At 40.1% G+C, this 13,564-nt stretch overlaps 1 protein-coding gene across 1 annotated transcript in view; it reads left to right on the top strand.

Moving 5' to 3' along the window:
* Positions 1 to 708: 708 nt before the first annotated feature.
* LOC142349266 (uncharacterized) overlaps positions 709 to 13,564 on the top strand; it is a 29,189-nt gene continuing 16,333 nt past the window's right edge. The window contains exons 1-4 of the mRNA XM_075400710.1: positions 709 to 1,109; positions 1,175 to 1,248; positions 1,469 to 1,618; positions 2,248 to 2,430. Of these exons, the coding sequence (XP_075256825.1) occupies positions 743 to 1,109; positions 1,175 to 1,248; positions 1,469 to 1,618; positions 2,248 to 2,430 (774 nt within the window). The 5' untranslated portion in view covers positions 709 to 742. The remainder of the gene's footprint in view (positions 1,110 to 1,174; positions 1,249 to 1,468; positions 1,619 to 2,247; positions 2,431 to 13,564) is intronic.

Genomic DNA, 13,564 nt, shown 5'->3' with positions numbered 1-13,564 from the left:
GTAACGTGCTATATAACGACATAAAATTTGTAATTGGGGTCGTAAATTGACAACCCTATCAGTATCTCTCTCTCTATCTTTAAAAAAATAAATAAAAAGGACCGTGTTCACCATCCGGCAACGATGGATGTAGGTCGGAACATAAGGGATGATGCTGCACTCCAAGCTGTTGCCCTCCAGACAGTGTAAAGACGGCCCAGTCATAAAAATAACCAACAAGTGGAGATGAAAGCGCCTATATATATACATATATACACATACATATACATAACTATCAGTACCACACATACGTATCAGTATCTGAGGTCAATCTAAAATTAAAATCCCCATTGCAGCCCTGGAAATTAACTAAAAGTTCCTGTTTGGTGGTTTATGTTTATTTGGGTCTTTCCCAATATAGCCCCCCAGCTCAGTGGTCAGGTAACCTATAGGCCCCCAATCATGGTAAATATACCATAATGGGGGGGCTACAATGAGAGAGAGACCCGTTTATTTTCATTACCTTGATTCAAATAGGGTCTTTCCCGTTGTAACCCCCCCCCCCCCCCAACAAAATTGTAGCCCTCATCACGCTTTGTATACCATGATGGGGGTTGGGGCAAGAATGAGAACGACCTGATTTTTTTTGAAAGGTGCAAATTAAGAATTAAATCGCAAACGAAAAATTTTTGTAATTATTAGTTGCTGATCTGGAAATAGATTTGTTGACTGGTTTCAGTGAAGAAATGACTCAAGTGAAGAAATGTCAAGTGAAATAACTAATTTTGAACAATTTCGCTGTCCGATTTGCTTCTTTATTTTAATAGAACCAGTATCCCTTCCTTGCAATCACAAACTGTGCCTTGCATGCTTTGATAAACAAGTTGAGGAAGTGAACTATACTTGCCCGATTTGCCGTCATCGAATAAGTAATTGGGCTCGAAATGTATCCAGAGAAAATAGCCTGGTCGACGAAGAATTGTGGAAGCAGATTCAAGCGCAATTTCCAGCTGTTGTGAGTGATCATATACGGAGTAAAATATCTTTGGGTCTCCTTTCTGCCAAATGTATCTGCTTGACAAGTCCATGTTCTTGCACTTCACACGCAAAACACGCCGTGGAGACGCCAGGTCTGATTTGCTTCTTGTCAATTGATAAAATTGAACAAAATTTATTTGAAATCTTGCGGTTTCAGAAAAGAAAGCAGTTGCACATCATTTTGCACTTCCTGGAGAAATATCCCTGGAATATCAGCAGGAGTTGCAAAGGGTATGTTTGGGGTTGGCTTGTACGGAATAAACAGACTTGAGACGCACCAGCCTAGACCCAAAATCTCAACTATAACAATTTCATTTTTGCTTTTAAATGAAGAGATCTGTGCCGCATTCTTTTCATGTATGGTATAGTGTATAAAGCGGCGGAAGAGGTCATTGATTGTAAATACTTTTAATTTATAATTGTTAATTGTATTGTACTTCTCCTTATCTAGGTGCGTGATGAATTCCGCCAAGAGCGTCAAGATGAAATTAAGGCCAGCGAAGATTTCATTCTTGCAAAACTTTCGAGTGACAACAAGAGGCGAAAGCTAAAAAATTTCTTACAATTCCAACAAACCACTCCCGCGGAGCCCCCCACAAATGTAAGTAGATTCTTGAAGCATTTTATTAATGATGGATTTCCATTGAAGCAAATGCTTTTAAACATACGAAAAGAATTTAAAAATATTAATTTCATTACTTCAATTTGTCAATTTGCGTAAAACGTCAATTAAAGAAGAGTGCTCCCCGAGTGATAGGGCTAGTATCAGCTGGTTTTAGTCTTCACAAAGTAAATGTATTTTAATGTAACCTTGAACATTACGGTTTCTTATAAAACAACTGTCAATATTTATATAAACCTCATCTAAATTCAGAATGCTTTGACAAATTTTATTTGATTTATCACTTACTGTCACTTCTATTATAATGAATTATCTTGCGTTTTGCGTTATTGTTACTAGTTGAAGTATGTTAGCTAAAAATAGCTGTCATAGTTCTGTGAACTGATGCAAACATAATGATAAAAAATAAATTGAACAGCTGTAAACGGCAAACGAGCTGCAAAATTTTGGGCTCATAAACTGAAGGGCTTTTGGTTAAAGGATTTGCTGTACGAATGAATACCTTCAAAGGTAACCGAGGAATTTTTTTGTCGAACTGCTTTCTTAATGCTTGGTATATACACGTGGTCATATGGTATCTTCTTAAAATTTTAGTTGCAATGTTTTAGACGTCATCAAAGTGTGCAGCTGCTTTGGATGCAAGTGGTCAGCAGCCGAGTGGACCCGTAAGGTGTCGATCTGCCACTGGTTGTAGTTCTGGGGTTGGTGCGAGTGGAGACAGCAACACATTTGGTACCATCTACAGGTCACCCAGCACAAGCTCAATTGATTCTATTACTCCAGAAGTCCAGGTAACTTCATTGATACAATCTTTTTCAGAGTCAGGAGAACTCTGTCAGAGTCAGAGTCACTGTAATTATCTGGTCGGTTTGTGTCTTTATTGATCACTGTGGGGAGATTTCGATGCTATTATTAACCACTTATTTTAACGAAACAGAAATTAAGTATTCACAATTGGGCGAAAAGGATGATTTTGTGTTCTATAACTTCATAAATCTATGCTACCCCGGCTGTTGAGCCGAGTTTGGTATAAGTAGTTTTTGTTAAGATATCAGAAGTTGATTAAATACGTTTTGTACATAATCCCAAAACCTCAAAGTATCTTTGTGTTTGGCCATTTGTGCCTTTTTTGACTGAAGGTTGTGTGGAGATTTCATTGGAAGCGCAAAGTTATAGCTCTATAATGGCATATTTTTGGAAATGGTGAGGCGCCACTAAGTCTGCCCCCCTCTGAATCCGCAGATGCTATCCTATATAGTAAACGCGTGAGCTCTAAAATGGGACAAATTTTTTGCATGTTTGGGGGCCTCTCGAAGCGCATGTTTAAGAGCCGCATTGAGCAGCATGGTTAAGCGAACATATCGAGAGAGGTCAATGACCCAAAAGGCTCAAAGTACTTGGGTGAGAACCGAACCTGTGTCAAAAGACTGTTAGTCAAGTGCAGTTACTACGAGGCTAAGAGGGCTTGAAATTATTCTCTCCCAGAGGGAGGATTTACTGTCCTGGTTATTACGTGTTTTTTAAATGCTCCCGAACAAAATTTGGAGTTCTGATTGTAAACGTGTTTTTCTGCAAAGTTTTAGCGTTACAGATTCTGCGCTATTCTAGAACACTTAGCTTTCAACTAAGTTTTTCACGCTTAACTTTTTGATTTTTGTGTGATCTCAAATGCTCAATCTGAAATATGTTTATTTATACGATAAAAGCGATTGAGAGAAACGGTTGTGTAAATTCGTTATACCGCAGTTGGAAAGTTGGAGAACTGCTATTTAGAGGGTAGAAGGTTCGAACCAGTGTCGGGTAACCTCCTTTTTGTACAAATGAAAATTTCTAAACACCATGCTGCCTGTTGTTCGAGAGCACTTCTTGAGACGCTAGTTCGTTTTATGTTCTTGTGTGTGTTTGGGGGGATGAAAATTGCTAATCCTATATATTAAACGCGTGAGCTTTAAAATGGAACAAAATTTTTGCTTGTTTAAGGGGCCCCTCGATGCGCATGTTTAGGAGCCGCATTGAGCAGCATGGTTAAGCAAACATTTTGAGAGAGGTCAATGACCAAAAAGGCTCAAAGTAAATGGGTGAGAACCGAAACTGGGTCAAAAGACTGTTATTCAGGTGCACTTACCACAAGGCTAAGAGGGCTTGAAATTATGCTCTTCCAGAGGTAGGAATTTTCTGTCCTGGTTATTACGTGTTTTTTAAATGCTCCCGAACAAAATTTGAAGTTCTGATTGTAAACGTGTTTTTCTGCAAATTTCAGCGTTACAGATTCTGCGCTATTCTAGAACACTCTTAGCTTTCAACTAAGTTTTTCGCGCTTAACTTTTTGATTTTTTATGATCTCAAATGCTCACTCTGAAATATGTTTATTTATACGATAAAAGCGACTGCGAGAAACGGTGGTATTTAGTCGTTATAACGCAGTTGATAAGATGGAGGACTGCTATTCTGAAGGTCGAGGGTTCGAACCCGTGTCGAGTATCCTTCCTTTTTTAGACATGAAAATTTATAATCAACCCCATGCCGCCTGTTTTTCGAGGAAACTTCTTGCGACGCTGAGTTGTTTTATGTTCCTGTGTGTGTTTGGGGGATGAAAAATGCTAATCCTATATATTGAACGCGTGAGTTTTAAAATGGGACCAAATTTTTGCATGTTTAAGAGGCCTCTGGAAGCGCATGTTTAAGAGCCGCAGTGAGTAGCATTGTTAAGCAAACATATCGAGAGAGGTCACTGACCTAAAAGGCTCAAAGTAGATGGCTGAGAACCGAACCTGTGTAAATGACTGTTAGTCAGGTGCAGTTACCACGAGATTAAGGGGGCTTGGAATTATTCTCTCCCAGAGGGAGGATTTACTGTCCTGGTTATTACTTGTTTTTTAAATGCTCCCGAACAAAATTTGGAGTTCTGATTGTATTGTAAACGTGTTTTTCTGCAAAGTTTTAGCTTTACAGATTCTGCGCTATTCTGGAACACTCTTAGCTTTCAACTAAGTTTTTCACGCTGAACTTTTTGATTTTTTGTGATTTCAAATGGTCAATCTGAAATATGTTTATTTATACGATAAAAGCGACTGCGAGAAACGGTGGTATGTAGTCGTTATAACGCAGTTGTTAAGATGGAGGACTGCTATTCTGAAGGTCGAGGGTTCGAACCCGTGTTGGGTATCCTTCCTTTTTTAGACATGAAAATTTATAATCAACCTCATGCCGCCTGTTTTTCGAAGAAACTTCTTGCGACGCTGAGTTGATTTATGTTCCTGTGTGTGTTTGGGGGATGAAAAATGCTAATCCTATATATTGAACGCGTGAGTTTTAAAATGGGACAAATTTTTTGCATGTTTAAGAGGCCTCTGGAGGCGCATGTTTAAGAGCCGCAGTGAGTAGCATGGTTAAGTGAACATATCGAGAGAGGTCACTGACCTAAAAGGCTCAAAGTAGATGGCTGAGAACCGAACCTGGGTCAAAAGACTGTTAGTCAGGTGCAGTTACTACGAGGCTAAGAGGGCTTGAAATTATTCTCTCCCAGAGGGAGGATTTACTGTCCTGGTTATTACGTGTTTTTTAAATGCTCCCGAACAAAATTTGGAGTTCTGATTGTAAACGTGTTTTTCTGCAAAGTTTTAGCGTTACAGATTCTGCGCTATTCTAGAACACTTAGCTTTCAACTAAGTTTTTCACGCTTAACTTTTTGATTTTTGTGTGATCTCAAATGCTCAATCTGAAATATGTTTATTTATACGATAAAAGCGATTGAGAGAAACGGTTGTGTAAATTCGTTATACCGCAGTCGGAAAGTTGGAGAACTGCTATTTAGAGGGTAGAAGGTTCGAACCAGTGTCGGGTAACCTCCTTTTTGTACAAATGAAAATTTCTAAACACCATGCTGCCTGTTGTTCGAGAGCACTTCTTGAGACGCTAGTTCGTTTTATGTTCTTGTGTGTGTTTGGGGGGATGAAAATTGCTAATCCTATATATTAAACGCGTGAGCTTTAAAATGGAACAAAATTTTTGCTTGTTTAAGGGGCCCCTCGATGCGCATGTTTAGGAGCCGCATTGAGCAGCATGGTTAAGCAAACATTTTGAGAGAGGTCAATGACCAAAAAGGCTCAAAGTAAATGGGTGAGAACCGAAACTGGGTCAAAAGACTGTTAGTCAGGTGCAGTTACCACAAGGCTAAGAGGGCTTGAAATTATGCTCTTCCAGAGGTAGGAATTTTCTGTCCTGGTTATTACGTGTTTTTTAAATGCCCCCGAACAAAATTTGAAGTTCTGATTGTAAACGTGTTTTTCTGCAAATTTCAGCTTTACAGATTCTGCGCTATTCTAGAACACTCTTAGCTTTCAACTAAGTTTTTCGCGCTTAACTTTTTGATTTTTTGTGATCTCAAATGCTCAATCTGAAATATGGTTATTTATACGATAAAAGCGACTGTGAGAAACGGTGGTATGTAGTCGTTATAACGCAGTTGCCAAGATGGAGGACTGCTATTCTGAAGGTCGAGGGTTCGAACCCGTGTCGGTTATCCTTCCTTTTTTAGACATGAAAATTTATAATCAACCCCATGCCGCCTGTTTTTCGAGGAAACTTCTTGCGACGCTGAGTTGTTTTATGTTCCTGTGTGTGTTTGGGGGATGAAAAGTGCTAATCCTATATATTGAACGCGTGAGTTTTAAAATGGGACCAAATTTTTGCATGTTTAAGAGGCCTCTGGAAGCGCATGTTTAAGAGCCGCAGTGAGTAGCATTGTTAAGCAAACATATCGAGAAAGGTCACTGACCTAAAAGGCTCAAAGTAGATGGCTGAGAACCGAACCTGTGTAAATGACTGTTAGTCAGGTGCAGTTACCACGAGATTAAGGGGGCTTGGAATTATTCTCTCCCAGAGGGAGGATTTACTGTCCTGGTTATTACTTGTTTTTTAAATGCTCCCGAACAAAATTTGGAGTTCTGATTGTAAACGTGTTTTTCTGCAAAGTTTTAGCTTTACAGATTCTGCGCTATTCTGGAACACTCTTAGCTTTCAACTAAGTTTTTCACGCTGATCTTTTTGATTTTTTGTGATTTCAAATGGTCAATCTGAAATATGTTTATTTATACGATAAAAGCGACTGCGAGAAACGGTGGTATGTAGTCGTTATAACGCAGTTGTTAAGATGGAGGACTGCTATTCTGAAGGTCGAGGGTTCGAACCCGTGTCGGGTATCCTTCCTTTTTTAGACATGAAAATTTATAATCAACCTCATGCCGCCTGTTTTTCGAAGAAACTTCTTGCGACGCTGAGTTGTTTTATGTTCCTGTGTGTGTTTGGGGGATGAAAAATGCTAATCCTATATATATTGAACGCGTGAGTTTTAAAATGGGACAAATTTTCTGCATGTTTAAGAGGCCTCTGGAGGCGCATGTTTAAGAGCCGCAGTGAGTAGCATGGTTAAGTGAACATATCGAGAGAGGTCACTGACCTAAAAGGCTCAAAGTAGATGGCTGAGAACCGAACCTGGGTCAAAAGACTGTTAGTCAGGTGCAGTTACCACAAGGCTAAGAGGGCTTGAAATTATGCTCTTCCAGAGGTAGGAATTTTCTGTGAGTTTTAAAATGGGACAAATTTTTTGCATGTTTAAGAGGCCTCTGGAGGCGCATGTTTAAGAGCCGCAGTGAGTAGCATGGTTAAGTGAACATATCGAGAGAGGTCACTGACCTAAAAGGCTCAAAGTAGATGGCTGAGAACCGAACCTGGGTCAAAAGACTGTTAGTCAGGTGCAGTTACCACAAGGCTAAGAGGGCTTGAAATTATGCTCTTCCAGAGGTAGGAATTTTCTGTCCTGGTTATTACGTGTTTTTTAAATACTCCCGAACAAAATTTGAAGATCTGATTGTAAACGTGTTTTTCTGCAAAATTTCAGCTTTACAGATTCTGCGCTCTTCTAGAACACTGTTAACTTTCAACTAAGTTTTTCACGCTTAACTTTTTGATTTTTTGTGATCTCAAATGCTCAATCTGAAATATGGTTATTTATACGATAAAAGCGACTGTGAGAAACGGTGGTATGTAGTCGTTATAACGCAGTTGGCAAGATGGAGGACTGCTATTCTGAAGGTCGAGGGTTCGAACCCGTGTCGGTTATCCTTCCTTTTTTAGACATGAAAATTTATAATCAACCTCATGCCGCCTGTTTTTCGAAGAAACTTCTTGCGACGCTGAGTTGTTTTATGTTCCTGTGTGTGTTTGGGGGATGAAAAATGCTAATCCTATATATATTGAACGCGTGAGTTTTAAAATGGGACCAAATTTTTGCATGTTTAAGAGGCCTCTGGAAGCGCATGTTTAAGAGCCGCAGTGAGTAGCATTGTTAAGCAAACATATCGAGAAAAGTCACTGACCTAAAAGGCTCAAAGTAGATGGCTGAGAACCGAACCTGTGTAAATGACTGTTAGTCAGGTGCAGTTACCACGAGATTAAGGGGGCTTGGAATTATTCTCTCCCAGAGGGAGGATTTACTGTCCTGGTTATTACTTGTTTTTTAAATGCTCCCGAACAAAATTTGGAGTTCTGATTGTAAACGTGTTTTTCTGCAAAGTGTTAGCTTTACAGATTCTGCGCTATTCTGGAACACTCTTAGCTTTCAACTAAGTTTTTCACGCTGAACTTTTTGATTTTTTGTGATTTCAAATGGTCAATCTGAAATATGTTTATTTATACGATAAAAGCGACTGCGAGAAACGGTGGTATGTAGTCGTTATAACGCAGTTGTTAAGATGGAGGACTGCTATTCTGAAGGTCGAGGGTTCGAACCCGTGTCGGGTATCCTTCCTTTTTTAGACATGAAAATTTATAATCAACCTCATGCCGCCTGTTTTTCGAAGAAACTTCTTGCGACGCTGAGTTGTTTTATGTTCCTGTGTGTGTTTGGGGGATGAAAAATGCTAATCCTATATATATTGAACGCGTGAGTTTTAAAATGGGACAAATTTTCTGCATGTTTAAGAGGCCTCTGGAGGCGCATGTTTAAGAGCCGCAGTGAGTAGCATGGTTAAGTGAACATATCGAGAGAGGTCACTGACCTAAAAGGCTCAAAGTAGATGGCTGAGAACCGAACCTGGGTCAAAAGACTGTTAGTCAGGTGCAGTTACCACAAGGCTAAGAGGGCTTGAAATTATGCTCTTCCAGAGGTAGGAATTTTCTGTCCTGGTTATTACGTGTTTTTTAAATACTCCCGAACAAAATTTGAAGATCTGATTGTAAACGTGTTTTTCTGCAAAATTTCAGCTTTACAGATTCTGCGCTCTTCTAGAACACTGTTAACTTTCAACTAAGTTTTTCACGCTTAACTTTTTGATTTTTTGTGATCTCAAATGCTCAATCTGAAATATGGTTATTTATACGATAAAAGCGACTGTGAGAAACGGTGGTATGTAGTCGTTATAACGCAGTTGGCAAGATGGAGGACTGCTATTCTGAAGGTCGAGGGTTCGAACCCGTGTCGGTTATCCTTCCTTTTTTAGACATGAAAGTTTTTAATCAACCCCATGCCGCCTGTTTTTCGAGGAAACTTCTTGCGACACTGAGTTGTTTTATGTTCCTGTGTGTGTTTGGGGGATGAAAAATGCTAATCCTATATGTTAAACGCGTGATCTTTAAAATGGAACAAAATTTTTGCTTGTTTAAGGGGCCCCTCGAAGCGCATGTTTAGGAGCCGCATTGAGCAGCATGGTTAAGCGAACATTATGAGAGAGGTCAATGACCTAAAAGGCACAAAGTAAATAGGTGAGAACTGAAATTGGGTCAAAAGACTGTTAGTCAGGTGCAGTTACCACAAGGCTAAGAGGGCTTGAAATTATGCTCTTCCAGAGGTAGGAATTTTCTGTGAGTTTTAAAATGGGACAAATTTTTTGCATGTTTAAGAGGCCTCTGGAGGCGCATGTTTAAGAGCCGCAGTGAGTAGCATGGTTAAGTGAACATATCGAGAGAGGTCACTGACCTAAAAGGCTCAAAGTAGATGGCTGAGAACCGAACCTGGGTCAAAAGACTGTTAGTCAGGTGCAGTTACCACAAGGCTAAGAGGGCTTGAAATTATGCTCTTCCAGAGGTAGGAATTTTCTGTCCTGCTTATTACGTGTTTTTTAAATGCTCCCGAACAAAGATTGAAGTTCTGATTGTAAACGTGTTTTTCTGCGAAGTTTGAGCTTTTTAGATTCTGCGCTCTTCTAGAACACTCTTAACTTTCAACTAAGTTTTTCACGCTTAACTTTTTGATTATTGTGTGATCTCAAATGCTCTCAATCTGAATTTTTTATTGATACAAAAGCAGTTGTGAGATACGGTGGAATGTAGTCGTTATAGTGCAGTTTGTAAGATGGAGGACTGCTATTCTGAGGGCCGAGGGTTCAAACCCGTGTCGGGTTTCCTCCTTTTTGTAGACATGAAAATTCTTAATCAAGCCCATGCCGCCTGTTGTTCGAGGGCACTTCGTGCAACGCTGAGTCGTTTTATGTTTCTCTGTGTTTTGGGGATGAAAAATGCTAATCCTATACATTAAACTCGTGAGCTCTAAAGTGGGACAAAATTTCTGCATGTTTAAGGGGCTTCTCGAAGCGCATGTTTAAGAGCCGCATTGAGCAGCATGGTTAAGCGAACATATCGAGAGACGTCAATGACCTAAAAGGCTCAAAGTACACGGATGAGAACCGAACCTGGGTCAAAAGACTGTTAGTGGGGTGCAGTTACCACGAGGCTAAAAGGGCTTGAGGGAGTTTTTACTGCCCTGGGTACTATGTGTTTTTTAATTGCTCACGAATTAAGTTTGAAGTTCCTATTGTTAACGTGTTTCTCTGCAAAGTTTCAGCTTGACAGATTCTGCAGTATTCTAGAACGTTCTTATCTTTCAACTAAGTTTTTCACGCTTAACTTTTTGATTATTGTGTGATCTCAAATGCTCTCAATCTGAATTTTTTATTGATACGATAAAAGCAGTTGTGAGATACGGTGGAATGTAGTCGTTATAGCGCAGTTGGTAAGATGGAGGACTGCTATTCTGAGGGCCGAGGGTTCAAACCCGTGTCGGTTTTCCTCCTTTTGTAGACATGAAATATTTTAATCAACCCCATGCCGCCTGTTTTTCGAGGGCACTTGCAACGCTGAGTCGTTTTATGTTCCTGTGTTTTGGGGATGAAAAATGCTTCTCCTATTTATTAAACATGTGAGCTGTAAAGTGAGACAAAATTTCTGCATGTTTAAGGGGCTTCTTGAAGCGCATGTTTAAGAGCCGCATTGAGCAGCATGGTAAAGCGAACATTTTGAGAGAGGTCAATGACCTAAAAGGCTCAAATTAAATGGGTGAGAACTGCAATTGGGTCAAAAGACTGTTAGTCAGGTGCAGTTACCACAAGGCTAAGAGGGCTTGAAATTATGCTCTTCCAGAGGTAGGAATTTTCTGTCCTGCTTATTACGTGTTTTTTAAATGCTCCCGAACAAAGATTGAAGTTCTGATTGTAAACGTGTTTTTCTGCGAAGTTTGAGCTTTACAGATTCTGCGCTCTTCTAGAACACTCTTAACTTTCAACTAAGTTTTTCACGCTTAACTTTTTGATTATTGTGTGATCTCGAATGCTCTCAATCTGAAATTTTTATGGATACGATAAAAGCAGTTGTGAGATACGGTGGAATGTAGTCGTTATAGTGCAGTTTGTAAGATGGAGGACTGCTATTCTGAGGGCCGAGGGTTCAAACCCGTGTCGGGTTTCCTCCTTTTTGTAGACATGAAAATTCTTAATCAAGCCCATGCCGCCTGTTGTTCGAGGGCACTTCGTGCAACGCTGAGTCGTTTTATGTTTCTCTGTGTTTTGGGGATGAAAAATGCTAATCCTATACATTAAACTCGTGAGCTCTAAAGTGGGACAAAATTTCTGCATGTTTAAGGGGCTTCTCGAAGCGCATGTTTAAGAGCCGCATTGAGCAGCATGGTTAAGCGAACATATCGAGAGACGTCAATGACCTAAAAGGCTCAAAGTACACGGATGAGAACCGAACCTGGGTCAAAAGACTGTTAGTGGGGTGCAGTTACCACGAGGCTAAGAGGGCTTGAGGGAGTTTTTACTGCCCTGGGTACTATGTGTTTTTTAATTGCTCACGAATTAAGTTTGAAGTTCCTATTGTTAACGTGTTTCTCTGCAAAGTTTCAGCTTGACAGATTCTGCAGTATTCTAGAACGCTCTTATCTTTCAACTAAGTTTTTCACGCTTAACTTTTTGATTATTGTGTGATCTCAAATGCTCTCAATCTGAATTTTTTATTGATACGATAAAAGCAGTTGTGAGATACGGTGGAATGTAGTCGTTATAGCGCAGTTGGTAAGATGGAGGACTGCTATTCTGAGGGCCGAGGGTTCAAACCCGTGTCGGTTTTCCTCCTTTTGTAGACATGAAATATTTTAATCAACCCCATGCCGCCTGTTTTTCGAGGGCACTTGCAACGCTGAGTCGTTTTATGTTCCTGTGTTTTGGGGATGAAAAATGCTTCTCCTATTTATTAAACATGTGAGCTGTAAAGTGAGACAAAATTTCTGCATGTTTAAGGGGCTTCTTGAAGCGCATGTTTAAGAGCCGCATTGAGCAGCATGGTAAAGCGAACATTTTGAGAGAGGTCTATGACCTAAAAGGCTCAAATTAAATGGGTGAGAACCGAAACTGGGTCAAAAGACTGTTAGTCAGGTGCAGTTACCACAAGGCTAAGAGGGCTTGAGATTATCCTCTTCCAGAGGTAGGAATTTTCTGTCCTGGTTATTACGTGTTTTTTAAATGCTCCGGAGCAAAATTTGAAGTTCTGATTGTAAACGTGTTCTTCTGCAAAGTTTCAGCTTTACAGATTCTGCGCTCTTCTAGAACACTCTTAACTTTCAACTAAGTTTTTAACGCTTAACTTTTTTTTTAATGTGTGATCTCGAATGCTCTCAATCTGAAATTTTTATTGATACGATAAAAGCAGTTGAGATACGGTCGAATGTAGTCGTTATAGCGCAGTTGGTAAGATGGAGGACTGCTATTCTGAGGGCCGAGGGTTCAAACCCGTGTCGGTTTTTCCTCCTTTTTGTAGACATGAAATTTTTTAATCAACCCCATGCCGCTCGTTTTTCGAGGGCACTTGCAACGCTGAGTCGTTTTATGTTCCTGTGTTTTGGGGATGAAAAATGCTTCTCCTATTTATTAAACATGTGAGCTGACAGATTTCAAAGTGGGACAGAATTTCTGCATGTTTAAGGGGCTTCTCGAAGCGCATGTTTAAGAGCCGCATTGAGCAGCATGGTAAAGCGAACATTTTGAGAGAGGTCAATGACCTAAAAGGCTCAAAGTAAATGGGTGAGAACCGAACCGGTGTCAAAAGACTGTTAGTCGGGTGCAGTTACCACGAGGCAAGAGGGCTTGAAATTATGCTCGCCCAGAGGGAGGTTTTACTGTCCTGGGTACTACGTGTTTTTTAATTGCTCCAGAACTGAGTTTGAAGTTCTTATTGTAAACATACTGCAAAGGTGGTATGTCGTTATAGCGCAATTGGTAAGATGGATGACTGTTAAGCTGAGGGTCGAGGGTTCGAACCCGTGTTGGGTACCCTCCCTTTTTTAGGCAAAAAAATTCTAATCAGCTCCATGTCGCCTGTTGTTTGAGAGCACTTCTTGAGACGCTCATTCGTTTTATGTTCCTGTGTGTGTTTGGGGTATGAAAATTGCTAGTCCTGTCCGTTTATAGACATGAAAATTTCTAATCAACACCGTGCGACGGGAGTTGGTTTATGTTCCCGTGTGTGTGTTTGGGGGGATGAAAATGGCAATTGTTTTCTCTTTGTAGCAATTCTTCTTTCCATTCGCTTGGTCTTTTTTGTCTTTTTTATTTCAAGCCTTTCAACGATCGTTTTTCGTGAACCACTTTGATTTTCCAG

Source organism: Convolutriloba macropyga, chromosome 11, assembly GCF_964194025.1.
Source record: "Convolutriloba macropyga chromosome 11, txConMacr16.3, whole genome shotgun sequence".
Taxonomy (NCBI): Eukaryota; Metazoa; Xenacoelomorpha; order Acoela; family Convolutidae; genus Convolutriloba; species Convolutriloba macropyga.
Note: the sequence above shows the minus strand (reverse complement) of the source record. Positions and strands in the feature narration are given on the sequence as shown.